Below are 27253 nucleotides of genomic sequence, written 5' to 3' on the forward strand. Positions count from 1 at the left end.
ACCACCTGTCCCTTCCTCTCTCTCAAACACCACCGGTCCCTTCCTCTCTCTCAAACACCACCCTCCCCTCACTCTCAAACACCACCTGTCCCTTCCTCTCTCTCAAACACCACCCTCCCCTCACTCTCAAACACCACCTGTCCCTTCCTCTCTCTCAAACACCACCCTCCCCTCACTCTCAAACACCACCTGTCCCTTCCTCTCTCTCAAACACCACCCTCCCCTCACTCTCAAACACCACCCTCTCCTCACTCTCAAACACCACCTGTCCCTGCCTCTCTTAGCACACACAGGAGTAACACACACAGGAGTTACACCCCCCCCCCCCCACCTGTGTGTCCACAGGGCACTACCTTTACATCGAGGCATCTGTGATGTTGACGGAGCAGAGGGCGCGGCTGCTGTCTGGGACACTGCGGGGGTCAAGAGGTCAGCAGTGTCTGCGCTTCTTCTACAGCATGTTTGGCTCAGGCTGCGGTGACCTCAGTGTGCTGTTGCGGAGGCCGCTGAACGGCAGGGACGTGTTGCTATGGAAACGCTCCGGCGAGCAGGGTATCTCATGGCTGAGGGCCACACTCAACTACCAGTGTGACGAACAACATCAGGTGAAACACAAGACTACACTACCCACATATCAGCACTACGTAACAATATCCACAGTCATTTATTTGATTCTTCAGAAGCTCAAGTTTATTTGGCGTTATTATTTTGTTCATGAAACTTCATACATTTGAACTGTGTGAACCATCTGAGTAGTGAGCACACACACACGCTGCTGCTGTACCTGGAGAGAGAGAGAGTGCATGTTTTTGTGTGTGTGTGAGAGAGAGAGTGTGTGTGTGTTTTTGTGTGTGTGTGTGTGTGTGTGTGTGTGTGTGTGTGTGTGTTTGTGTGTGTGTGTGAGAGAGAGAGAGAGAGTGTGTGTGTGTGTATGTGTGTGCGTGTGATGTTATTTGTTATAACACATGTCTGAGAGAGAGAGAGAGAGAGAGAGAGAGAGAGAGAGATGTTTGAGATGTTATTTGTTATGATGCACAAACAGTGTGTGTTTTTATTTGCTATGAATAATGTCAGTTCTCTCAAGGTCAGATTGTGCTAGTGTGTTTGCATATGATAATAAGTGTGTGTGAGTGTGTGTGTGTGTGTGTGTGTGATATTTGTTATAACACACGTCTGTTCTCTCCTGGCCAGATTGTATGAGTGTATGAGTGTGTGTGTGTGTGTGTGTGTGTGTGTGTGTGTGTGAGAGAGAAATATTATTTGTTATAACACACACTTTCTCTCTTGGTTAGATTGTCTTTGAGGCGTCCAGAGGCTCCTCTGTGCGCAGCGATATTGCTATTGATGACATCACATTTGAGAGTGGGCCGTGCCCAGGTACTGCTCTGGCATACTACATCATCAGCATCTACAGTGCAACCGGAAAGTTTTCAGACCCTTTCAAGTTTTCCATATTTTGTTATGTTTCAGACTCATCTTAAAATGGATTCAATTCATTTTTCCCCTCATCAATCTACACACAATACTCCAACACTCCACAAAAAAACAGGTGTTTGGAATGTTTTGTAAATTTATAAAAAATAAAAGTCTGAAATATTCCTTTTACATAAGTATATAGTAAGTATGGAGTGTTGGAGTGTTATGTGTAGATTGATGAGGAAAAAATAATAATTGAATCCATTTTAAGATGAGTCTGAAACAAAACAAAATGTGGAAAACTTGAAAGGGTCTGAAAACTTTCCAGTTGCACTGTACATCGTCAGCTTCATTACATCATCAGCCGCATTACATCATCAGCTTCACTGCATCATCATCAACTTTATTGCATCATCAACTTCACTATAACTCATTACATCCTTAGCTTAATTACATCATCCGTTTCACTGCATCATCAGCTTAATTACATCATCAGTTTCACTGCATCATCAGTTTCACTGCAACATCCATTTCACTGTATCATCATCAACTTCATTGCACCATTAACAACTTCACAACAGGCCTTTCTAAAACCAGCGCACTCTACCGGTGCTTCACACTCTACCGGTGCTTCACACTCCACCGCTCCCTCACAGTGAGTGACCTCGGTTTAGTAGGGCCACTCACAGTTGCAAAGGGCACGATTAGGGGGATACGAGACACAGAAGCAAACTATGGGATGTCCTGTAGACAGTGCTTTCTCTAACATGTTTTACATGACCTGTAAGTGATGTTTTACTGACACTCGAACACTTTACATTTTCACAGATACAGAAGACTACATCAAGCTATCTAGTTTCCCAAGCGGTGCAAATGCAGGAAACATCTTTCATTAACAAGCTTTTTAAAAAGAATATATCCATTTTATCTCTGTAATTCCAAGATATATCAATTAGTTATTAAATGAAATGTTTTCCCCATGAAGATGAAAATGTATTATTAAAATTTTAAATGCAGTTTTTGAAACGTGTAGTTTTAAATGTGGCTTAAATGTTGTCAAGTCAACTTTATATATATAGCGCATTTCATACACAGAGGTCATTCAATGTGCTTTACATGAACAAAAACAAACAGGAGTAGCTGATAAAAGCATAGAAGGGCAATAGTCAAAGAATAGTTGTGATGATGTAAACAAAAGCAATGTCCATAGTAAAATGAGCTACAGTAAACACAACAGCTGTGAGATCATACCCTTCTGACAATGGCACTAAAAAGTGACACTTGTCATGTAGCTATGAGAGCTCAGCTGTGGCTGAGAGCTGTGGAATTGGGCCTGAAATTAAAGGGGGAGGTGTTTCTCTACGTCGAGCAACAGCATAACACATAGACTTCTGTGAGCAGAAGGACTCTCTGGTACTAGGCTGTGTTGAGAAAAAGAATGACATTTTTACCAAATGGACTTTTGACATAGTGTTGTTGTCAGTCAACCAGCACAGACGCTAGATGGATCTCTTTTCGGATGTGTTGCCGCCATCAACTGTGTAAGGTTGCTGCTCAACATTGCCCTCGAGTCATACCTTTATTAGACATTCTCTGGACATACCCATAGTCACATGACAAGCTTTGCCCAATCAAATGCTGACATCCATTCTGGTTGAGCGCGAACTGAATGTGAGGGAACGACGACTGCAGCAGAGCGCAAGCAAGACGTATCCGCCGCTGCAGTATGGCGCTTCAAGCCAAAAGGAAGCGAATAAGTCACTCTAATTCACAAGCTAGAGCTTCCACTAGCCAAGCGGACCCCTTTTCCGATGGCGATGGTGTCCGTGAGAGATTTGTGGAAGGGTCTATACGTCGAATAAAAATGCAAAACTTTCTGTAAGTAGCAGCTACCCGTCACCTGAATCGAAAGTAGCCTAACTGCTTCTGTGTTATTGTTTGCTAATGTTAGCAGCGATAGCTGCAATGATAGCAATGACAGTGTTCGTTGATAGTCGAAGAAATAGTAATAGTTGGAGTGGTGTTGACGTTATTTAATTGTTTATTTCAATTTATACGGCAACAAAACAGGAGTTGGCAGTAACCTTTATCATGACGTTTTATCTAAATGTGCCCTCCCCTTGATGGTGTTAACGTTAGTAATATAACGTTAACGTTAGCCTAAATGGTAAACCCAACGTTCACGAATCTGCTTTACATATTAACGTTAGCTGCTATTTATAATGGCCCAACGTTACTGGTAATTTGTGAAGGACTTTTCCAGGTATGTTGGAATGTCAATAGATCACGTAAGTTATGTGACATTAACCAGGAAGTACCGTCGTTCTGTCCCCGTGAACGTTATTATGATAATGTGCTTAGCTAGTTCCTCTCTACCGCAAAAATATCGGACTTTTGTCAGTTACTGGAGTCTTCTGGGATGGTGACAGGTAATGTTCGCCATGGTTATGCAGCTTGCCAAATATTAGGCACTGCTAGGCACTGCACTGACGTGACGTGATACACCTGACGTGACGTGATAGTCCCACATAGATGGCATGAACGGACCAATATTCATGCACATTCTGTATTAAAAATAACTGCTCTATAGTATTACAAAACATTACATTGACTTTGCTGTCTGTGGTACATCCCAGTCTCTCTGGATATACACCAGTGCCTTTGCTCCTCCTGGTTTCTGTGGTTGCCTGCACAGCAATGGAAACTTTTAAGTACCTTAAGGTCATTCCATGTCAATTCAACCAGGGCCCACGCACGTAGGGATCAGACCAAACGATTTTGCTATATACTATTCCTATTTATGTACCAGCATGCAAAATTTGAGCCTCCTACATGGTTTAGTTCTTGCGCCATGGGTTTGTGAACTTTGACAAAAAAAAAGAGGCCGAACAAAATCCCCTCGTAAAACTCGCTGTATCTTAGAAAGTATTGGTCTTACATGAAATTTATTTTACAGTGTGCCTCCTGGGTAACATAGGTAGACCTGGTATTTTTTTCAGGATTTTTTGAGACCTAAGTGCGTGGGCCCTGGTTGAATTGACGTGGAATGACCCCTTAAGCTTTTTAAATGGCAGAGTTCCATTTTCATGAAAGGATACCTAGTTATCTAGCTCAGTGTTTCTCAAACTATGGGACGAGGACTAGGGCCAGTTTGTGACAATCTGATTGGCTCCCCTGTAGCACGTATGACCTGGCAGAGGTTTACCCAGGGCCCAACCTCAACATGATTGTTGGTGCTAACGGAACGGGCAAATCCAGCATCGTTTGCGCCATCTGCCTTGGTCTGGCTGGAAAAACCGCTATCCTGGGTCGAGGAGACAAGGTACGTCAAACAAATACAACGTCAAATATGTTTTGACACAGTACGACCATGTCGCTGTAGAATAGAGGACACCAATGAAGTTATATTTAAATGTTGTGATCGTCACTTCCGTTAAGTACACCGAGTTGGTGTTCAATATGAGACGACACTATTCTGTTAAAATTTATGCACTCCACCAGGAAGCACACAAGGCGCTGCATGAAAGTGTACTCACGGATGAGACATACGAGACACAGCATAGGTTCAGACTTTTTTGATTGTATAGCACTTTGGTCAACTGATGTTGTTTTGAAAGTGCTTTATGAATAAATCTGACTTGAATTGAACATTAACCTGGGGTTCAGGGAGCGATAATGTTAACCTGGGCTTTAGAGTCCCCTCTAAACTAACGTTAACCCGGGACACAGGGCCCCCTCTAAACTAACCTGGGGTTCAGGGCCCCTCTAAATTACAATGGGGTTCAGGGCCCCTCTAAATGACCATGGGGTTCAGGGCCCCTCTAAATGACCATGGGGTTCAGGGCCCCTCTAAATTAACATGGGGTTCAGGGCCCCTCTAAACTAACTTGGAGTTCAGGGGCCTCTCTAACATTAACCTCTGCATTTGTGTTTTCTCCCTGCAGGTTGGCCTGTATGTGAAGAGAGGTTGCTCGAGGGGCATGGTAGAGATAGAGCTGTAAGTTTGATGTCAGACATCAGAACTGTGTAGATTAATTTCCACTCGTGTGTGTGTGTGTGTGTGTGTGTGTGTGTGTGTGTGTGTGTGTGTAGAGACTGCTGGTAACTTGGTCATCTCGAGAGCTACATGTGGACAGGAACAATGTGTGTGTGTGTGTGTAGGTATAGGACTGCTGGTAACCTGGTCATCCAGAGAGACATAAATGTGGACAGTAACCAGTCAGTGTGGCAGCTAAACGGTCGCCCTTCCAACCAGAAGCAGGTGGAGGAGGAGGTGAGGGCTCTACGGATTCAGGTGGGCAACCTGTGCCAGTTCCTGCCTCAGGTGAGAGACACACACACACACCTTTGCCTTTTCCGCTATAAAATTGTCAACATTTTCATCAAAAGTACACTTCTTTTCAATTTATCCACAGCATTAAAGACATGACCACTCCAAAAAAACATATTTGCCTATCCCAGGCATTATATTTTTTTTCACATTGAAATATAATGGATTGAAATATAATAGGGGGCAGCCGTGGCCTACTGGTTAGCGCTTCAGACTTGTAACCGGAGGGTTGCCGGTTCGAACCCCGACCAGTAGGCACGGCTGAAGTGCCCTTGAGCAAGGCACCTAACCCCTCACTGCTCCCTGAGCACCGCTGTTGTTGCAGGCAGCTCACTGCACTGGGATTAGTGTGTGCTTCACCTCACTGTGAGGCACGGCTGAAGTGCCCTTGAGCAAGGCACCTAACCCCTCACTGCTCCCTGAGCACCGCTGTTGTTGCAGGCAGCTCACTGCACTGGGATTAGTGTGTGCTTCACCTCACTGTGTGTTCACTGTGTGCTGAGTGTTTCACTAATTCACAGATTGGGATAAATGCAGAGACCAAATTTCCCTTCACAGGATCAAAAGCGTATATATACTATATATATATATAAATGTGATGGAGTGGTACATTTGGTACATGGCTCTAACTGAATATAAGTTATTGACTTAACATATTCAATTAGAAATCTCATTTGCTTAGCAATGATGGTGTGATTAAGCTTGACAGACCCCCTCATAGTAATGCAAAAACAAAAAATAAACAATATAAAAGAATGGCAGATTTTTTTTGCTTAGTTTCTTGGGTGCTCTATAGGCAGACATTATAAAAAAAATGTTTTTGTATTTCATTTCAAGTAACAATAAAATCAGGGTAGGCCAGAAAATCATTAAATATTTACCCAAAAACATATTTATTCAAAATAAAATTATGTCTAATGTCATCAGGAAAGTTTATTTAATTCTGAAAGACATATGGCCATGCACATGTGAACAATGGTTAAAAATAGCAAATGTCTTGATCATGTTAACAAGAACCCTTGAATTATTAGCTTGAGGTTTAGAAACACACTAGTTTCTAGTTTGTGTCTTCTGCATCTCAGCAAATGTTCTGGACACAAATGGCACTCGTTTCATAGAATTACCCACATACATACATACATACATACATACATACATACATACATACATACATACATACGTTCATACATACACACACATATGAGGAGCCATATAAGTTAGAAATATTAGCTACAGTCTCTCATACTATCAAAACTCTCACACACACTATCAAACATCTCTAGACACAATATCAAACACACTGTCAAACTCTCCCTCACATACTATCAGATAGTGCTGGGCGGTATACCGGTTCACACCGTATACCGGTGTATATTTTTGTTATGATATGAATTTTTAATATACCGCCATACCGGTGTATTTGATTACACAACGTCTGGAACGCTGCGCCGCGCGACAGTGTTTCAGACGGGACTTTTTTCACACGCACGCATTGTGCCACTCCAAGGCATAGTGAGGGTAAACACAAAACACCTTAAGTTTTTCCCCTGAAGTATGACCCTTAAGGCTTAATTTCTCCTTAGGTAAGGGGTTTATTTAAGGGTGTTGCACAGAAATAATACCTTAAATTGTTTCTTTAGTTAAGGAAAAACGTGAAGGGATACTGCATTGAAAAGGATTTACCGTCATGAAAAATCTATTGAGATTGTTCAACAGCTGTAGCTGGCTAGTAGGTGATGTCGTTAGTTAGCAACCCACCGAACACAGTGAAGTTTAATGATCTTATCATTCATCTCACCTTAAGAATATTCGCTGAAATTATCCAGGTAGCAAGTAAAGCGTGTTATAGACATGCACTCAGCAATACTAGCTGGCTAGTTAGAAATGATCCTGACTGTCATCAGTGCACCAAAACGAACTTTTTTGTTAATGTTTTGCCTAGCGAATGAACCGAAGCTCATGGCAGGCTAACAAGATATCCACATCCACATGAAGTTAACGTTAGCCTACCACTAACGTCATGTAAACCACACAATAACAATACATTTCTGATAGGCCTATTTGACAGAGTAAGCATATTAACAGAGAGGTTTTATTTTCAATTGTATCATTTTCAAAAAAGTATAATTATTGCAAGTTGCACTACTTTTTGTATTGGTTTTATACAAGATGTAGAAAATGCTGTGAACATCTGATTATGCATGGTAAAAAAATACCGTCATATACCGTGAAACCGTAAGAATTTTGAAAAATACTGTGATATACATTTTTGGTCATACCGCCCAGCACTACTATCAGACACCCTCAGACACACTACAGGATATGTCTGAGTGTTTTGGTAGTGTGAGGGACTGTAGCTGAGATTTATGGCCTTTGTGGCCCCTGACACTCACTCACTCCTCTTCATTGTTTTGTTTGCAATTTGTCATGATAAAGTTTTAAGAACAAAGCACATATGCAATGTATCAAGGTGGTGTAGGTGATAATACTGGTTTGTGTGTGTGTGTGTGAGCAGGAAAAGGTGGGTGAGTTTGCTAAAATGAGTAAGCCGGAGCTGCTGGAGGCGACAGAGAAGTCAGTGGGTCCTCCAGAGATGTACAACTTCCACTGTGAGCTGAAGAGCTTCCGCAACAAGGAGAGGGATCTGGAGGTACACACACACACACACACACAGACACACACACACAAACGTTTACACATCCTGCAATCAAATACTTTAAAGATCTAAATCTCAGTCTATTCGCTCGTATCTGGTATCTTGCTAATATCTGTGCCTATTGTGTGTGTGTGTGTGTGTTTGTGTGTGTGTGTATGTGTAGAATGTTTGTAAGGAGAAGGCGAGCTTCCTGAAGAAGGCCATGCAGAGGAATGAGCGGAACAAGCATGACGTGGAGCGCTACCAGAAGAAGAAGAGACACCTGGAGCTCATCCAGCTGCTGGAAAAGAAGAAGCCCTGGGTGGTACGTACGTGTGTGTGTGTGTGTGTGTGTGTGTGTGTGTGTGCGTGTGTGTGTCTGTGTCTGTGTCTGTGTCTGTGTCTGTGTGTGTGTGTGCGTAGGAGTATGAGGACACTCGTAAGGACCTATAGTAGCAGTGTAACGTGTGTGTGTGTGTGTGGCAATAGAAGCAGTGTAACGTGAGTGTGTGTTTGTGCGTGTGCGTGTAGAAGTACGAGGAGGCGCTCAATGAGCTATAGCAGCAGTGTAACGTGTGTGTGTGTGTGTCTGTGTGTGTGTGTAGGAGTACGAGGAGGCTCGTAAGGAGCTGGAGCAGGTGAAGAAAGAGCGGGAGGAGGTGCGCAAGAGCCTAAAGGAGCTGAAGGAGCAGCGAGCACCTATGCTCAGAAAGATCCAGAGCATCGACAACCGCCTGCAGCCTACCCACGACCAGATCAAAGAGATGGTACACACACACACATACACACTGTTTTCCAGCAGCTTCGTATGTGACAAGTTGGGAGGAAAAAAAACATGACGCATGACTGAGTTGGTTTCAGTGGAAAAGAGCTGTAACGCTTGTATTTGTGCTGTCACGTGGAGGTGTGTGTGTGTGTGTTCTCATGAGGAGCTGATGGTTGTGTGTGTTTGTGAGTGTTTGTGTGCATGCTCTCAAGAGAAGCTCATGATTGTGCGTGCATGCATGCGTGAGTGTGTCCGTGTCCTCTCATGAGGAGCTCATGGTTGTGTGTGTGTCCTGCAGACTGCAAACATCCGAGAGGCAACTCAGAAATGCAAACAGAAGCAGGACCAGCTGGATAATAAGAACAAACAGGTCAGATTTGTGTGTGTGTGTGTGTATTTGAGAGAGAGACTAACTGAACTGATTAACTGTGTCTTTACAAACTGGAAATCTTTATTTTTAGTCTGCAGCAGCTCTGTGTGTCATTGTGCATGTGTTTGAGATTGTGTGTATGTGCACCTTTGTGTGCTTACATGCCTTTGTAGTCACACTTGTGTGTGTGTGTGCATGCTTGTATTCACTCCTGTACATGTGTGTTTGTGCAGATCAAGGACATTGTGTGTGTGTGTGTGTCGCTCGAATGTGCACCTTTGTGTATGTGTTTTTGCATGCCTTTGTATTCACGTATGTGTGTGTGTGTGTGTGCAGATCGAGGACATTAAGCAGTCCCTGAGCCTGAAGCAGGCGGAGGAGGCTGATCGTCAGAAGCGCATGGCGAACACGCGCCACCTCATCGCCGACCTGCAGGCCCAGCTGGAGCGCTGCGGTGACCATGACGACCTGGGGCCACGCCTGGACGAGCTGCATGGCCAGCTGAGGTCCAATCAGGAGGAGCGGGGCAAAGTCGAGTCGGAGCGTGCAGATCTGCGCAGGCAGAGGGACCGAGACATGGCTGAACTCAGACGTGAGACACTTACACACACGCAAACACACTTACACACACGCAAAGCACACACACACATACTAAAAACACATACATGAAAAACACACACACACTTATACATACACACACACACACACACACACACACACAAACAAACAGAAGTATCAGCATGAAGCATGTTATAATAACACACTGCCAACAGTTACACACTTAAAGCTGCTAGGGATAGAATAGAATATGTGTGTCGGTGGTGTGTGTGTGAGTGTGAGTTTGAGACTGCAAGTCAGGAGCCTGAGCTGCAGTGTAATGTGGGTATGGTCCGCTGTGTGCAGTACTGCAGAACCGTATGCGCAGTCTAGAGGACATGCTGAATCGTAAGGAGGAGAAACTTCGCAGCCGCTTTACAGATACCCATAAGGCTTTGCTGTGGCTGAGGCAGAACAAACAGCTCTTCAAAGGGAATGCATACGAGCCTATGATGCTGGAGGTGAGCTGTGTGTGTGTGTGTGTGTGTTTGAGTGAGTTTAAGTCCATGATGCTGGAGGTGAGCTGAGAGTGAGTGAGTGTAAATCCATGATGCTTGAGGTGAGCTGAGAGAGAGAGTGTGTGTGTGTGTGTGAGTGAGTGTAAATCCATGATGCTGGAGGTCTATGTGTAATCTTCAGTTGGTAAGCATTTGTTGCCCTGTTGGTGGACCTCTGAAGGAGTGTGTGTGTGTGCAGATCCGTGTCCGTGATGCTCGTCATTCTAAGTACATTGAGAGCCACATTCCGGTGAATGACCTGCGAGCCTTCGTCTTCCAGAAGCAGGAGGACATGGAGAGATTCATGGTGGAGGTTAGAATAAGCGTTCATTCCCACACACACACACACACACACACACAAATACACAAATCCATACACACAGTCTACTGCTTTGAACCTTACTATGTGTGCGTGTTCTCAGGTGCGTGATTCTCAGAACCTGCGTGTAAATGCAGTCATCGCACCTCCGGACTCTCATGCATCCAAACCTGCCAGCAGACCTCTGGACTCCCTCAAGTAAGTTTGTGTGTGTGTGTGTGTGTGTGTGTGTGTGTGTGTGTGTGTGTGTCTGCATATGTGCATGGTTCTAAACCTCACTCCCCGACTCTTCAAGAGCAGTGCTGGCATGAAAGCTAGTAGCCTGGGCTTTTAGCTCGATTGTCAGCATGTTCGACTCCCAATCCGAGGTGCTGCTGTTTGAGGGTTCGAGTTCAGGCATGTGCAGGACTGAACCGCACAGTTCAACACAACACGGGATATATATATATATATATATTATTATTATTTTTTATTTTTTTAATTTTTTTTATTTTTTAATTTTTTTTATTATTAGTAGTAGTATTATTAAGCCTGTGTGTGTTTGCAGGCGCTTTGGCTTCTTCTCCTACCTGCGGGAGCTGTTTGATGCACCAGATGAGATCATGAGCTACCTGTGCTACCAGTATCGCGTCAACGAAGTTCCTGTCGGAACAGAGCAGACCAAGAACATGATTGAAACGGTAGTACCTAATGGTGCTGTGTGTGTGTTTGTGACAGCAAGAGGGGGGAGGATTTACTGATGTGTTTAAGAAAGAAAGAGAGAGGGGAGAAGTTACTGTGTGTGTGTGTGAGAGAGAGAGTTAGAGAGGGCAGGAGTGACTAATGTGTGTGCGTGCGTGTGTGTGTGTATGTGCATGTGCATGTCTGTACCCATCAGGTATGTATGTGTGTGTGTGTGTGAGAGAGAGAGAGTTAGAGAGGGGAGGAGTGACTAATGTGTGTGTGTGTGTGTGTGTGCGCATGTGTGTACCCATCAGGTGATCAGGGAGTCCCAGCTGAGGATGATCTACACTGCAGATGAGAAGTACACGGTGAAGAAGTCGTCGTACTCCAGTAAGACCATCTCCAGCAACTCCGCCCTCCGACCGCCGCAGTTCCTTACAGTCACCATCGACGCCGAGGAGAAACGCCAGCTGGAGGAGCAGCTCAGGGTCAGACACACACACACACACCTGCACACCTGCATATATACACAGACATAAACATGTACACACACACACACACACACACACACACCTGTATATATACACAGACATAAACATGTACACACACACACCTACACCTGCATATATACACAGACACACCTGCATATATACACAGACATAAACATGTACACACACATACACAACTCCCAGGACACCAGCTGGAGTAACAGCTCCTGGTCAGTCACTTCCCATGGTAGGGTCAACTGACACACACACACACACTCTGACAGGACGCCAGCTGGAGGAGCTCCCAGTCAGTCACTTCCCTTGTCAGGTGACAGACTCTCTGAATCTGCAGTAGTGATCTGACCTTTGACCTCTGCAGGTTGTGGAGGCGCGCGTGAAGGACATCGACGCTCAGATGGCCGCTCTGCAGGAGCGGCAGGTGCGGCTGGATCAGCGGGACAACGAGCTCAGAGCTCAGAAGAAAGAGCTATCTGACCTTAAGGGCAAGAGGAGGCAGCTTGAACAGAAGATCAGCACCAAGCAGGACAGGTACACACACACACACACACACACACACACACACACACACACACACACACACACACACAGGACAGTTGAAGATGAGGCAGCTCGAACAGAAGATCAGTGCCAAGCAGGACAGGTACACACACACCCACCCACACACACACACACACAGGACAGGTGAAGATGAGGCAGCTCAAACAGAAGATCAGCGCCAAGCAGGACAGACACACACACACAAACAGGAGATGAGGCAGCTCAAACAGAACATCAGCGCCAAGCAGGACACACACAGACCATTTCCCGACCGCCCCCAGCCTGAGGCAGATGAAGCAAAGTACACACATGCACACACACATAATAAACACACACACACACACACACACTCTAACTCTCTGGCCCCCAGCCTAAAGCAGATGGAACAGAGTGCAGTGGACCTGCAGAGGGTGGAGCAGGACAGCCAGCAGAAGGTCTGTGCCGTCCACACCCAGAAGGTCGCCATCGCCGCCGAGTTTGTTCAACACATGAAGGTGAGCCAAGTGGTGTCCGTGTGTGCGTCCGTGTGTGTGTGTGCAATCGCTGCCAAGTTTAGCACATGAAGTGGTGTGTGTACAAAAACTGACTGATCCAAAGTTGAGGGTGTTAGTTGTGTGTGAAAAGGGATAATGTGTGTTTTCTTGTGTTGCTGTGTTCTCTTTCATAACCAGAAGTGTGTGTGTGCGTGCGTATGTGTTGTAGCGGCGTGCGACCCTGAGCAGAGAGAAGGTGTGTTTGTCTCTGGAGACGGTGGCTCTGACTGCAGAGAAAAACCAACTGGAGACGGACTGCAGAGAGGGATCAACAGAGCTCCGAGCGTTGGAGGTAGCTCGCTCACTCACACACACACACACACACAGGATCTGAGCTCCGAGCGTTGGAGGTAGCTCGCTCACTCACACACACACACACAGGATCTGAGCTCCGAGCGTTGGAGGTAGCTCGCTCACTCACACACACACACACAGGATCTGAGCTCCGAGCGTTGGAGGTAGCTCGCTCACTCACTCTCACTCTCACTCTGAGCTCTGAGCGTTGGAGGTAGCTCACGGTCACACTCGTTCTCACACACACAGGATCTGAGTGATCTTTGATCTTGGGTAATTGTGTGTCATTGTTGGAGTGTTTGTGTGTGAATTCTGATTGTGTGTGTGTGTGTGTCATTGTTAAGAGTGTATGTGTGTGAATTCTGATCTGTGTGTATGTGTGTGAATTCTGATCTGTGTGTATGTGTGTGAATTCTGATCTGTGTGTGTGTGTCATTGTTGGGGTGTATGTGTGTAATGTGTGATCTGTGTGTGTTTAGCAAAGATGTGCTGATCTGGACCGACGGAAGGCGTCTCTGTTGAGCACATGTAAGAGCCTGATGCAGCGCGCCAGTGAGAAATGCAACATGAGGCCGGGAGAGGTGGCTGTACCCCCAGAACTACACGACGTAAGATCTTACAAACACACTCATGCGCACACACACACACAGACACATGCCCGCACACACACACACACACACACATACAGTCACATGCCCACACATGCGCACACACACAATTTTCACATGAGGCCTCTATCAGTAGCCGTTTCATTTTTGTGCTAGAATGATTATCTTGGTTAAAATCTTACAGTAAAAGCAGAGGCTCCTTTACCATACATGCAAACATGCATTCTCACACACACATACACACACAGCTTCTTTAAAAACGCACCCCTAGACTTTCTTTCAAGACTACTCTTGATTCATTCAGGTTAATGGTGCTGTACAGTTTTCATTAGGTGTGTGTGTGTGTGTCTTCGTGCCTCAGGTGTTCAGTATGCTGCCGAACACCCTGGAGGACATTGAGGCGATGTTGAATGAGGAAAGAACCCGTGCTGAGCTCTTCACCGGCATCAGTGAAACGGTAGGCCTGTGTGTGTACTGATGATGGTTGTGTTTGTGTGTCTGCGCGCGCATGTTGATGTGTGTATGTGTGCTACTGATGATGTGGTTGCATGTGTGTGTGATGTTCTTTAGTGGTTGCATGTGTGATGTGATGCTTTAATATGTGTATGTTTTTGGGCTGTGTGCATGTGTTTATGGGTGTGTGTGTGTCTGTGTGTGTGTGCACGCGCGCAGGTTGTGGAGGAATACAATCGGAGGGAGCAGGAGATAAAAAATCTGGAGAAGGAACTGGAGGAGAAGAAGAACGCTCTGGACACCTACAGGCAGAACATCTCTGAGGTGTGTGTGTGTGTGTGTGTGTGTGTGTGTGTGTGTGTGTGTGTGTGTGTGTTTTGAAGAGTTTGGCTGGACACCTACAGGCAGAACATCTCTGAGGTGTGTGTATGTGTATTGAAGAGTTTGGCTGCGTTGTAGTATCAGTGTAGTCAGGTGTAAAGCCTGAAGGAGCACTGACCTGTAGAACACTGCAGTAAAGACTCAATGCTCACCACTAAATGCTGCAGTGATGACCAACACTTAATGGATTCTCTCTCTCTCTCTCTTTCCCCCAGGTGAAGGAGAGGTGGTTGAACCCCCTCAGGCAGCTGGTGGAGCGCATTAATGAGAAGTTCAGTGAGTTCTTCAGGTCCATGCAGTGTGCTGGAGAAGTGGACCTGCACTCTGAGAATGAGGTCAGCATTCACTTTCACCCTCTCATCCTCACTCTCTCTCTTTCACCTTCACCCTCATCCTCACTCTCTTACCTTACCCTCTCATCCTCACTCTCTCTTTCACCTTCACCCTCTCATCCTCACTCTTTCACACCTTCACCCTCTCATCCTCACTCTCCCTCATCCTCACTCTCTTACCTTCACCCTCTCATCCTCACTCTTTCACACCTTCACCCTCTCATCCTCACTCTCTCTCACACCTTTACCGTCTCACTCACTCTCTCATCCTGATTCTATCGTCCTCATCCTCTCTTAAAAGGTGTGTGTGTGTGCGCGTTGACTCTACCATGGGAAGCGACTTACCAGGATCTGTGTGTGTGTGTTGGCAGGAGGAGTATGATAAGTATGGGATCCGTATCCGGGTGAAATTCCGGAACAGCACCCAGCTGCATGAGCTGACGCCCCATCACCAGAGCGGGGGTGAGAGGAGTGTGTCCACCATGCTCTACCTGATGGCCCTGCAGGAACTCAACCTGTGTCCCTTCAGGGTGGTGGACGAGATCAACCAGGTACACACACACACTCATGCTCACACTCTCATCCTCGCTCACACTCTCATCCTCACTCACACCCTCACCCTCTCATCCTCATGCACACACACACACACACACACACCCACTCATGCTCTCACACTCATCCTCACTCACACCCTCACACCCTCACCCTCTCATCCTCATGCACACACACACACACCCACGTCTCTACTGGAATGTTCATGTGTGTTTTGTGGGTGCGGCAGGGCATGGACCCGGTGAACGAGAGGAGAGTGTTTGACATTGTGGTCAGGACGGCATGCAAGGGGACCACCTCACAGTACTTCTTCATTACACCAAAGGTACAGACACACGTGCACACACACTTAATGAAAACACACTTAGTGAAGACACATTTAGACACCCATACACAAACACACAACCATATATACATATACACATACACACACACACACACACACACACAAACACACAAACATACACCGACATGTATACATGCACACATACACACACATTCAAATACTCAGGCACACACACACACACTCACATGTGTGCACATTCACTCACAGATGAATACACACAGGCACGTGTAAACACACTCAGACACCTCATTGATGAACACACACACACTTACCCCTCTGTGAGCTCTGTGCTCTATGCTAGTCTGGTCTGATGATCTCAGTAACACACACACACAAACAGACATCTGTGATCTAATAATCTCAGCGATGGCAAACATGCAGTGTGTGCATGAGGCATTTAAATTAAGTGAGTGTGTGTGTGTGTGTGTGTGTGTAGCTCCTCCAGAACCTGCAGTACGCAGATGAGATGATGGTCCTGTGTGTGCATAACGGAACACACATGCTGCCGCCCAGTGACTGGAGCAGCCAGGCCTTCCTCCGCCGACGTGCCCGCCAGAGGCCCAGTCACCATGGAAACTGAGGGTCGGCCCGCTGCAGCTGGACCTGGGTCGGTTCTGACTCAAGTCCTGTTCTGTTCCAAAGTGTTTACTCTGCTCATCAGAAAGTGCCTTAATGCACCTGCTACAGTCCCTGTTCCTATTTCTGTGTTTTGTTTGTGTGTGTGTGTGAGAGGATGGGCTTTCACTTGAAGCTGTTAAGACTGAGACAGTCAGTTTGTCTAGCTGTTCCGAATCATTTGTGTCTAGAAATCAAAATAAAATGTTAGTTTTGAAATGATGCAGTGTTGTTGGTGTCTTTGTGCTTTATATCTCTGTGTGTGTGATCACAGCTTTGAAACTGTGTCAGGGTTTTTTTTGCTTGTCAGAATTGCTTAAAAGGAGCCAATCAACTTAAAACAAGATGTCTCATTCATTAAAACATTAAGTCTCTGAGTAAATGCTGGTTATTTGAAATCCTACAGCATGAGAACACTATGTGCGGGAACACGCAGCCCCGCGCGCGCACACGAAGCGCCCGTGGCACTCTTTAACCACACGCGAGTCTCATTGGGGGTGTGTCTAACTAGAGATGTGCCGCTTACACAACCGATGGAGTGACCGCGCTGGACGACCCCTTCATATATGGTGACATTGTTATTTAAATATGCGTTAAAACTGCAACCCAAGAGTACTGTCTCAATTTTTATTACGTATTTTTTAAACCACTAACTGCAGTCTGGATGTTAGACCCATGTCCGTTTACTCTTCTCACTGTCAGCTAATGTCGTGTTTTGAAAATATGTGGAGTTTTATGCCACGTCTTTCCAAATTATGTGGAGAAATTACAAATCTTGATGTGGGAACAATCTGTACCGTTTTGATTATTTGCAGAGAAGGAACCAGACATCTCAGGAAGTTTTTACTCCGGACTAAAATCGAAGTTGCATAACCATGGCTACCTCCTTCCTCAGGATGGGTCGGATTTGTTGTGGCTTGAAGGTACAACTTGAGGCCTTTGAGACTCGGTCACTGCCTGGTGGTTTCCGTCCAACTTCTTTCGTTGACCATTAGAAGAATAACTTATGAGTAGAAAACCGAATCTATTCGCCAGGGGAGTAGGCTACCTCCGGATTCGCAGAGTACCCTGGCGTTACAATGCTTGAAAATAATTAAAAACCCATTTCAGTCAACCTAACTAAATTGCAGGCTACCGCGAATCCGTACTTACAAATCTGGCATACACATTAGAGGCGTTTTCATGATTGGTGTGACCGTAGTACACGATACGCGCTAGAATCTTGGGTCGTGACGGCCCAAGTTTGGATTACACAACTTATTTATTAGAATGCACTGATTGAAGCGCGCCTTTTCTCAAGCCACATTTAAGTGATTTCGTTTTAAAAATGCGAAGAATTTGGGTGGAAACCCTGCTGTCACGGCCCCTGCTGTACACACAGACACTTGAATACCTCTACCTCTTGTAGGTTATAAGCAGTCTAGTTCACGAGCTGATTTTAGCAGCTCACGTCACTGCAAGAGCCCTTAAAGGTCCGTATGGCGTGTCAAAACAAGACCTGCGACAGTCCAATGGGACAGCTATGACTTTAGTTAGCAAGGTAAGCAGTGCACTCTAGTAGTTCATGAGCATTGAAGAATGTGTTTCTGAGATTAGAAAGTTATGGCCCATTTATTTTATTGCAGACATTATAAATGTGATCATATAGAAACATAAAACTTAGATGCTGTGCATTGAAACAGAAGTAGGCTACTGAAATCAAAAGCCTGGTTTGAGTTTGCCATGGCTTGGTTGTTAGGCAACCAGGCTTTTGATTTCAGTAGCCTAATCATCTGTAACATCCTTGTCATCATAGGATAAGAGGACAGCAGCATGAGGTCCATTTAGGCCAGTTTCAACCTTTTTTCATGGATGTACCCTCTGTGAAACATTTTTTCAGCCAAGTACCCCCTAACCAGCGCAAAGTATTTTTAGTTGAGAAAAAAAGACTTAAAACAGAGCACTGTGCCATCAGTGTCTAATGTATTAAACTTTGGAACTGATTAACACGTACAAAATTCAAGCATTTGGAAAAAAAAATGGAACCATTTTTAACATTTTAAATTTTAAAGGGACACCAGGCAAGCCTAATGCTTTTTCTCTAAACTCCCCCTCGCTCGGTCTGAAGCTCTTTTCCTTTTCTTTGCGATTTCCGTCAAGGGTTTTCGCTGCTTCTTCGCTGGCTCTGCCATTATACACACGTTTGCAACAATCTCTAGCGTTTCGTTAGCCTGCCTCTGTGCTGTAAACTGATCCTGCTTCGGTCGCCGGGTAGGATACACCGAACTTGCAAGTGGAATATTCTTCCTACAGGCAGTAGGGGCGGGCGAGAGAGCCTTCATTAGCCCCGTAATGAGTCATTTAACCATATACCGACTTAAGAAGATGATTAATTAACACGAAAACGTTGCCTGGTGTCCCTTTAATAATCCATGACTTTAGGGCAGCCGTTGCCTACTGGTTAGCACTTCGGACCTGTTACCGGAGGGTTGCTGGTTCGAACCCCGACCAGTAGGCACGGCTGAAGTGCCTTTGAGCAAGGCACCTAACCCCTCACTGCTCCCCGAGCGCCGCTGTTGATGCAGGCAGCTCACTGCGCCGGGATTAGTGTGTGCTTCACTACACTGTGTGCTGTGTGTGTTTCTACTAAGTCACGGATTGGGATAAATGCAGAGACCAAATTTCCCTCAAGGGATCAAAATAGTATATATACTGCAAATTATTGTATATTTTGCAAATTATATGTATATTTTAAAATCTCACTTACCCCCTGGAGTGCCTTCACGTACCCCCAACTGAATACGTGCAGGCACCATTGCATGGGTATAACTGTAAATAGGCCTACTTACACTTTTTAGTTCCAGCATTAATCACAGTGCTGGGTGGTGCTAGCTTACATTGCCACCTACAGGGCATTCCTGATATAACACTCTATTCTTGGCTTACAGTATTCTTGTTCAATAATCAGGGCAGTAACTCACGGCTGGTCCAAAATATTTGACACTGAGACCTGTTACTAAATAAAAATTCAAAGGAATTTAACCAAAATATCAAATATCTGCGGTGTGGTCCCACCCTGGCCGCTACATTTACCCTCTTGCCATCTAGTCCAAACAAATCCCTACTCTGTTAGTCATGAACCTGAGCTATGGTGTCTTAGTCCAGTCTCTGAGGAATGTTAGTCCAGTCTCTAAGCTGTGGTATTTTAGTCCAGTAGGCTTATCTGAGGAATGTTAGTCCAGTCTAAGCTGTGGTATTTTAGTCCAGTATCTGAGGAATGTTAGTCCAGTCTCTAAAATGTGGTATCTAGTCCAGTGTTTTAGGAATGTTAGTCCAGTCTCTAAGCTGTAGTATCTTAGTCCAGTATCTGGCCCCTAGTTTGAGAGCGATAAATCCCTGCAGAGATTTTCCAGAGAGAGCGATAAATTAAATATTCCGCCAAGGTGTGGATTTTGGATACGGACATGGTGACATAATCTGGTGTCTAAGCTCTTAGTTCTGAGCAATCCGTCTAGTCTCGGAGAGGGAAGGCAAGGCTATTTATAGCAAATTTCATACACAGAGGCTATGTGCTTTACATATCTTAAACCAAAGCAAAAAATAAAGCTTTAGAGTAACAGACAATACAAGCTAATTAAATTAATTGAAATGAAAAAATAGATGAGGGATATACCTTCAGACAGAGAAAGGGAGATGTTTGTTATAAATATTTGTGTGCATGCCTATATATCATTACAGTCTGAGCATTGTTATAATGTATTTTGTGTTTGAGCTGAATAGCTGAACTGTTAGATAACTTCTAATACAGCTGATTGTATACAAGTCTGGTCTCTGCTCTGTGCTAACCGCTTGCTCTGCTCTACGCTGACTGAAAGCCATTCCAGGTGAATCTGTGTACCAACTGGAGGACCATACCAGCTGTGGCCTACAGCTCCAAGTTGGGAGACCCCAAGAGGGCACCCAGGAAAACACACATCAGTAGGTCAAATTCTAGACCAACGGTAACCTATCAGACTATAATATGTGCCTCCGTCAAAGAGCCTTCTGCTTTGATCCTTCCGCTTCAACCATCCCTGCCTCCGTGTCAGTGTAAAATACATGTCTCTGTGTCAGAAATGAAAATATTAGTCCACTATTATTAGTCCAGCAGAACAGTCCTGTCATGATCAGAGATTTCATTGTTGAATTTCACTGGAGCAAGTAGTAATCTCATGGTATGATATGTCAGTAATATGGCTGATTGTTCTAGTGGTTATTCTGGTTAATGTGAAACTGTTGTGTGTAATCCTAGTATTGCATGTGATGCAGAAGAACATTTGGATATCATTAGTCATTTTCTCAGTTCTGTTCCTACCCCCTCTCTGTCCATAGAGAAGGCCAAGCCCAAACCCAAACTGGACGTTGCCCAGCTGCTGATTTCGCTCGGCATGAGGCCTCTTGCCCAACCCTCCTCTGCTGCCCCTGATGCCCCCAGACACACCAAACCAGCTGCAAGGGCTGCTGGAACTGGTCCATTTGTGTCCGCATCGGCTCCGCCCCCTATACCTGCCACTCCTCCGCCTCCTCCTGAGACACTGACCTCAGCAGTAGCTCCTCCACCTCCTGAGACACTGACCTCAGCAGTAGATCCTCCCCCTCCTGAGACACTGACCTCAGCAGTAGCTCCGCCCCCCCCTGAGACACCGACCTCAGCATTAGCTCCGCCCCCTCCTGAGAGACCGACCACAACAGTGGACTCAGCCGCCCCTCTGGTCACTGCCACCCTGCAGACAGAACCAAGGACCAGTCCTCCAGCATCAGCTGCCTCCCCTCAAACAGAACCAAGGACCAGTCCTCCAGCATCAGCTGCCTCCCCTCAAACAGAACCAAATGCCAGTCTTACACTGGGCATTGCCACCCTGCAGACAGAACCAAAAGCAAGTGCTGCACTGGAGTTCACTACAGAGGCTTTCTCTGCCAGAGTTGTTGCCCCATCAAACCCCATTGAGCAAACTGATGCTGAATCTGCAGCCTCAGGTGAGTTTGCCTCTCAGGGGTCTGCAGCTGCCCCAAGTCTCACTGAGCTAGAGGCTGTTATCCCATCAGGATCCCCCTCAGAACCCCCTCTTACGTCTGCTGTGGACTCTAGTGCCTTTTCAGAACCCCCTTCTGCATCTGTTGTGGACTCTAGTGCCCTTTCAGAACCCACTCCTGTGTCTGCTGTAGACTCCAGTGCCCCTTCAGAACCATGTCCTGCATCTGCCGTTGACTCTGATGCCCCTTCTGAACCTCCTCCTGCATCTGCAGTGGACTCTAGTGCCTTTTCAGAACCCCCTTCTACATCTGCTGTAGACTCTAGTGCCCCTTCAGATACCTCTCTTGCGTCTGCGGTGGATTCTAGTGCCGCCTCAGAACCTGCTTCTGCATCTGTGGTGAACTCTAGTGCCCCTCCAGAACTCCATCCTACATCTGCTGTGGACTCTAGTGCCCCTTCAGAACCCCCTTTTGTGTCTGCTGTGGACTCTAGTGTCCTTTCAGGGTCTGCACCTGTAGATTCCTTCTCACAGGCTGTTTCTTCACAAAGGGCAGCAAAATCAGTAACTGCCTCACAGAGGAATGAGACAAGTGCTTCTCCTGGGTTAACAGAAACAGTCACTGCCCTGGAGGTGGTTGTGTCAGGTGTTTCTCCAGGGGTAACAGCAGATCCTGAGGTGATCAGTCATGAGAGCACAGCCCATCCAGTTGACCCTGTTTCTGCAGTGCCCACCTTGGAGATCAATGCTGCAGAGGCTCCTCTTGCCTTGGAGAGTTCAGATCAACATGGCACAGATGCTCCCTCTGCTAGACCAGCCACCTCCGACAGCAGCAGTCTAGAACTTTCTACTGGTAGAGGTGGCACTGCAGTAGTGTCTTCAGAGCCAGCTGTGACTGCATCTGAGGCAGGTTCACTCGAGGCTGATGCCATTACAGCATTAGGCCGTGGGCCGGACCCCGAAATTATGCAGGATGCTACAGTAGAGTTGCCCATCACAGTAGCAGCTGCACAGGGTGGAGCCGCATCCACCATGGCCACATCCGCTACCGCACCGCCAGCAGAAGCTGAATCCACCATGGAAATATCCGCTACCGCACCACCAGTAGAGGCTGAAACCTCCATGACCACATCCACTACCATGCCATCAGCAGAGGCTAAGACCTCCATAGAAATGTCCGGTAACGCGCCATCAGCAGACGCTGAGAACTCCATAGAAATGTCCGCTACCATGGGCACATCCGCTGTTGCGCCATCAGACTCCGAGGCTGAGTCCACCATGGGCACATCTGGTATCGCACCCTCAGCAGAGTTGCTGCAGGACTCCGCTGTATTATTGGGAGATATATCTAAAGAGGCAGCTGCATTATTCGAAGATGTTGCCGTTCCTGATCTCATAAGTCATGTCGAAGCCCTCTCCCTCCATGAAGTGGCATCATTCTTGGAAACCGTCCCTACTCCTAAAGCCACAGCAGAAGATGTTAGTCCAGCTTCCTCTGTGCCATCTGTGGCTGTCATGCCCTCAGAGCTTCCCAGTGAGCTTGAAATCGTACCATTTCTAGAAAGTTCCTCAGTGCCCGACTTGACTTCTCACGTGGAGGCTGTCTCACTCCTGGATGTGGCATCATTCCTAGAGAATGTGCCCGAGCCTCCTGCCGCCACAGCTTCAGATGCTTCTGCAGAGCCAGTGGCATCCCTAGAGGACGTAACAGTGCCTGACCTGATGGCCTCTATAGAAGCTGTCTCTCTGCTAGAAGTTGGAGCGTTTCTGGAGGACATCTCTGCTCCTGAGGAAGCAATTTCTACCCCGGGAGTCTCTTCACTGCTGGTAGATACCAGTGACTCTTCACCCACAGCAGACAACATCTCCCTGCTAGAGGTCATCCCAGGGCTAGAAAATGCCTCAGTTCCTGATCTCACACCCCACCTGGAGGCTGTGTCTCTCCTAGAGGTTGCACAATTTCTTGAAACCGTGCCCAATACAGACACAACAGCAGCGATTTGTGAAAATGAATCTCAAGGAGTCTCCACTGGTGATGACCTAACATCTCCCACAGCCGGGCATCTATTAGACTCCGCCTCCACACCAGCAACTGCAGGGACCTCCTCAGGACTCCTGGGTGCAGTTTGGGTGGAATCTGTTGTCACCGAGACGCCAGACACTATCACAGATGAATCTGCTGCCACCCAGACACCAGGTGACGTCACGTATAAATCTGCCGCCATCCCGATGCTAGACGGCATCACAGATGAATCTGCCCCAGAGCCACTTCCAGACACTGCTCAGAGTCAGCCTTTAACAGAGTCTCCCATGGAGACCCAGGATGCCCTTGGAAATGATAAAACAGGGGCGCCCAGAGAGGAACTCTCACACACAGAGGCACCCACAGAGGAACTCTCACACACAGAGGCACCCACAGAGGAACTTGCACAGGAGAGTGCAGAGGGTACTTGCTTTGGTCTAACCACCTTCAGCTGCTCACTGTTTCCTACATTTTGATTCGTTTCATTCAACGGGAGTACAACTGTGGGTAGCACAATTGAGGGTAGCCCTCATTTTCAATCTAGCCGAGATAGAGATTCAAGCACGGGCTATTAAACAGTCAACAACAACAAACAAACAAATAAAAAAATAAAGCATTTGAGAATCAATTAAAACAGGTACAGTTGGATATGGGGAGGTTTGTGATTCATTTACATTTATAAATTTACCTTTGACACTTTTATCCAACGTGACTTACAAAAATGAGGAATAACATTCAAGCTACCTTGCAGTATAACCTTAATATAACAATTAATACTGTTAGGAGTGTTGAAGAGCAACACTGGCTTACAGAGCTGCTTCCTCTGGTACAGATCTGATTAACTGATTCAGTGCGGTCAACTGTGATGTCCTGAGGGTCAGTGGGTTTTGTTTCCTGTGGGTTAGTGCGTTCCGTTTCCTGTGGATCAGTGGGTTCTGTTTCCTGTGGGTCAGTGGGTTCTGTTTCCTGTGGGTCAGTTGGTTATGTTTCCTGTGGGTCAGGTGGTTCTGTTTCCTGTGGGTCAGTGGGTTCTGTTTCCTGAGTGTGGTTGTGGACTCTCATGGTCTGATGTGTCCTGCAGCTTGTCTGGACCCGGTGCAGAGGCTGTTCCTGCAGAAGATCAGAGAGTATCAAACCCTCAGCCAGTAAGCAGCCCTGTGTGCGCGTGTGCTACCCTCTATGAGCAGCTGTGGTGTGTGTGTGTGTGTGTGTGTGTGTGTGTGTGTGTGTGTGTGTGTGTGTGTGTGTGTGTGTGTGTGTGTGTGTGTGTACACACATGGGTAGACCCTCAGCAGCCCTGTATGTGTGTGTGTGTGTCCCTCAGCCAATAAGTAATCCTGTCTGTGTTAGACTGGGATCAACGTCTTGGCTGCATGGTTATGATTTTGCTCCATGCATGGCTATGGGTTAACTCAAGTGTATGGGTTACCTGCATGGAGAACTATGGGTCTGTGGCCAGTGAAGTAGAACCCTGCTTTACTACTCTGGCCACTTATCCAAGTAGAACCCTGCTTTAGCACTATACTTTGTTCCTCTGTCTCCGTGGATATTGAAATTGATTGATTGAAATTCTTTATTGACGTTATAGTATAAAGAATGTTTCTTATAAAAATTAATAAATAAAATATCTTTGTACATTATCGGTCAAAAGGATGAACACAATAAAGCCACAGGGCTTATTTCCATTGTGGTCCTTATTCTGTCCCTCTCATCCCACGTTCTCACAAAAATCACTCACTCACTCGCTCTCTCCTATACACATAAACACACACACACACACACACACACACACACACACACACACACGCATACCATAGGTCAGCAGAAGGCGTGCCGGAGGCGGGGTCTGATGACGATGAGTTCCAGCGTCGGCTGGCTGAGGAGGAGGCCAAACTGCAGCGGCTTTACGGAGGTTGTGACCTCACCGAGTTCCCAGAATTCAACTTCCCCGGTCAGTTGACGCCACCGTCACCTCTCTACACATGCGCGCGCACGTGCACACACACACACACACACACACCACTCACCCCACTCACCCACACACACCCCACTCACCCCCGCTACATACTCTCTATCACACACATTCTCCATGCTCTCTCTTTGTCTCACACACACAGTCACCACACTCTCTCTCACACACAGCACACAGCATCCTCACAGCATCCTCAATCCCAGTGGCGTGCTCTAATGTCCTCTGTTTCTCCCTTCACATTCTAGAGCCCAGGCTGGATGAAGCCTCCACTAAATAAGGACCTGACCATTCACTGCACATGATCAGTGTGTGTGTGTGTGCGTGTGTGTGTTTGTGTGAAGATACCAGTGCCTCGATCTGGTCTGTGAGGCTGTGTGTGTGTGTGTGTGTGTGAGAAAGAGAGAGAGAGAGAGAGAGAGAGAGAGAGCAAGGATGTATGTGTGGTACTGTGATACCAGAGCCTCTGGTGTGTGAGACTTCACCAGCTCTATAGCCTTTATGTAAACTGGGTTTAGGATTTTTGGAAAAAGGGAACAGTTTGCACACAGTTTGCACATTTTAATTTCAACACCCAGGCTCTTGTACGATCTGAGGTTAAAAAAGAGAAAATAAAATAAATATTTTGTGGAGCAACAATATGCAGGCCTTTGCTTTTTAACTATTTGGACTTGAAATATGAAGAGCATTATTTATCTAATAAGTTTTGTTTTAGACTTTGTTGCATGGGCAATGTAAGTTTTTTTTTCTCCTCATTTTCAAGCCATATATTGACATACTTTTGATTGGATGTGCCAGCTGGGGCAGCCGTGGCCTAGTGGTTAGTGCTTCGGACTTGTAACTGGAGGGTTGCCGGTTCGAACCCTGACCAGTAGGCACGGCTGAAGTGCCCTTGAGCAAGGCACCTAACCCCTCACTGCTCCCCGAGTGCCGCTGTTGTTGCAGGCAGCTCACTGTGCCGGGATTAGCGTGTGCTTCACCTCACTGGGGTTCACTGAGTGTGTTTCACTAATTAATGGATTGGGATAAATGCAGAGACCAAATTTCCCTCACGGGAAAAAAGTGTTACATTACTAAAGAGGCCTACATATTGTGATAGATAGATAGATACTTTATTGATCCCCAGGGGAAATTCAAGGTCACAGTAGCATACAGACAACACACACACACACATTCACTAACAGCAGAAAGTAATTAAAAGCATATAATATAAAAAAACACAACTAGCAATAAGGACAGTAGAAGATAACTATATGCTAAATATACTAAAATACAAATTATACTAAATAACACTTAATCTAAATCAATTCTAAAAAAACAGTATCCACATAGTGGGTGTTCAATCAAGATGCGCTTGCAATGACTGAGGCAGGGACTGAGCCTGTGATTCTCTGTGCATAAGGTAAGTGTCATGGTGATGGTGCAAATAAGTAAGTCAAACAGTGCAAGAATAAAGTCTATATATATATATATATATATATATATATATATATATATAACTATATTAAGGAAGGTAT

At 46.0% G+C, this 27253-nt stretch overlaps 3 protein-coding genes across 5 annotated transcripts in view; all 3 read left to right on the forward strand.

Annotated features, from left to right (window-relative positions):
* The window catches only part of LOC121698867 (MAM domain-containing protein 2-like), a 9719-nt gene extending 7330 nt beyond the window's left edge, over nucleotides 1–2389 (forward strand). The window contains exons 12-14 of the mRNA XM_042081333.1: nucleotides 346–605; nucleotides 1293–1377; nucleotides 2245–2389. Of these exons, the coding sequence (XP_041937267.1) occupies nucleotides 346–605; nucleotides 1293–1377; nucleotides 2245–2312 (413 nt within the window). The 3' untranslated portion in view covers nucleotides 2313–2389. The remainder of the gene's footprint in view (nucleotides 1–345; nucleotides 606–1292; nucleotides 1378–2244) is intronic.
* A 693-nt stretch (nucleotides 2390–3082) lies between these two features.
* smc5 (structural maintenance of chromosomes 5) lies at nucleotides 3083–16975 on the forward strand. The gene is made up of 24 exons (XM_042081332.1): nucleotides 3083–3294; nucleotides 4597–4738; nucleotides 5361–5413; nucleotides 5578–5740; nucleotides 8262–8396; nucleotides 8566–8706; nucleotides 8987–9148; nucleotides 9446–9517; nucleotides 9854–10109; nucleotides 10421–10575; nucleotides 10811–10924; nucleotides 11034–11128; nucleotides 11478–11610; nucleotides 11908–12081; nucleotides 12461–12630; nucleotides 13010–13133; nucleotides 13342–13464; nucleotides 13946–14074; nucleotides 14436–14531; nucleotides 14747–14851; nucleotides 15124–15243; nucleotides 15612–15791; nucleotides 16022–16117; nucleotides 16575–16975. The coding sequence occupies exons 1-24, from the start codon at nucleotides 3143–3145 to the stop codon at nucleotides 16716–16718; spliced, it is 3234 nt and encodes a 1077-aa protein (XP_041937266.1). The 5' UTR covers nucleotides 3083–3142; the 3' UTR covers nucleotides 16719–16975.
* A 270-nt stretch (nucleotides 16976–17245) lies between these two features.
* LOC121698865 (flocculation protein FLO11-like) lies at nucleotides 17246–26364 on the forward strand. 3 transcript variants are annotated; one of them, XM_042081328.1, is made up of 7 exons: nucleotides 17246–17322; nucleotides 17569–17676; nucleotides 20608–20710; nucleotides 21104–24190; nucleotides 24849–24912; nucleotides 25585–25718; nucleotides 25985–26364. In XM_042081328.1, exons 2-7 carry the CDS (start codon nucleotides 17629–17631, stop codon nucleotides 26014–26016), a joined length of 3468 nt encoding a protein of 1155 aa, XP_041937262.1. In that variant the 5' UTR covers nucleotides 17246–17322; nucleotides 17569–17628; the 3' UTR covers nucleotides 26017–26364. The 3 variants fall into 3 exon arrangements, with proteins under 3 accessions (XP_041937262.1, XP_041937265.1, XP_041937264.1); XM_042081330.1 differs by lacking the exons at nucleotides 17246–17322; nucleotides 17569–17676 and adding an exon at nucleotides 17689–18293; XM_042081331.1 differs by lacking the exons at nucleotides 25585–25718; nucleotides 25985–26364 and having other exon boundaries at nucleotides 21104–24270.
* The last annotated feature ends 889 nt before the right edge of the window (nucleotides 26365–27253 follow it).

Source organism: Alosa sapidissima, chromosome 23 (genome assembly GCF_018492685.1).
Source record: "Alosa sapidissima isolate fAloSap1 chromosome 23, fAloSap1.pri, whole genome shotgun sequence".
NCBI classification, from domain to species: Eukaryota; Metazoa; Chordata; class Actinopteri; order Clupeiformes; family Clupeidae; genus Alosa; species Alosa sapidissima.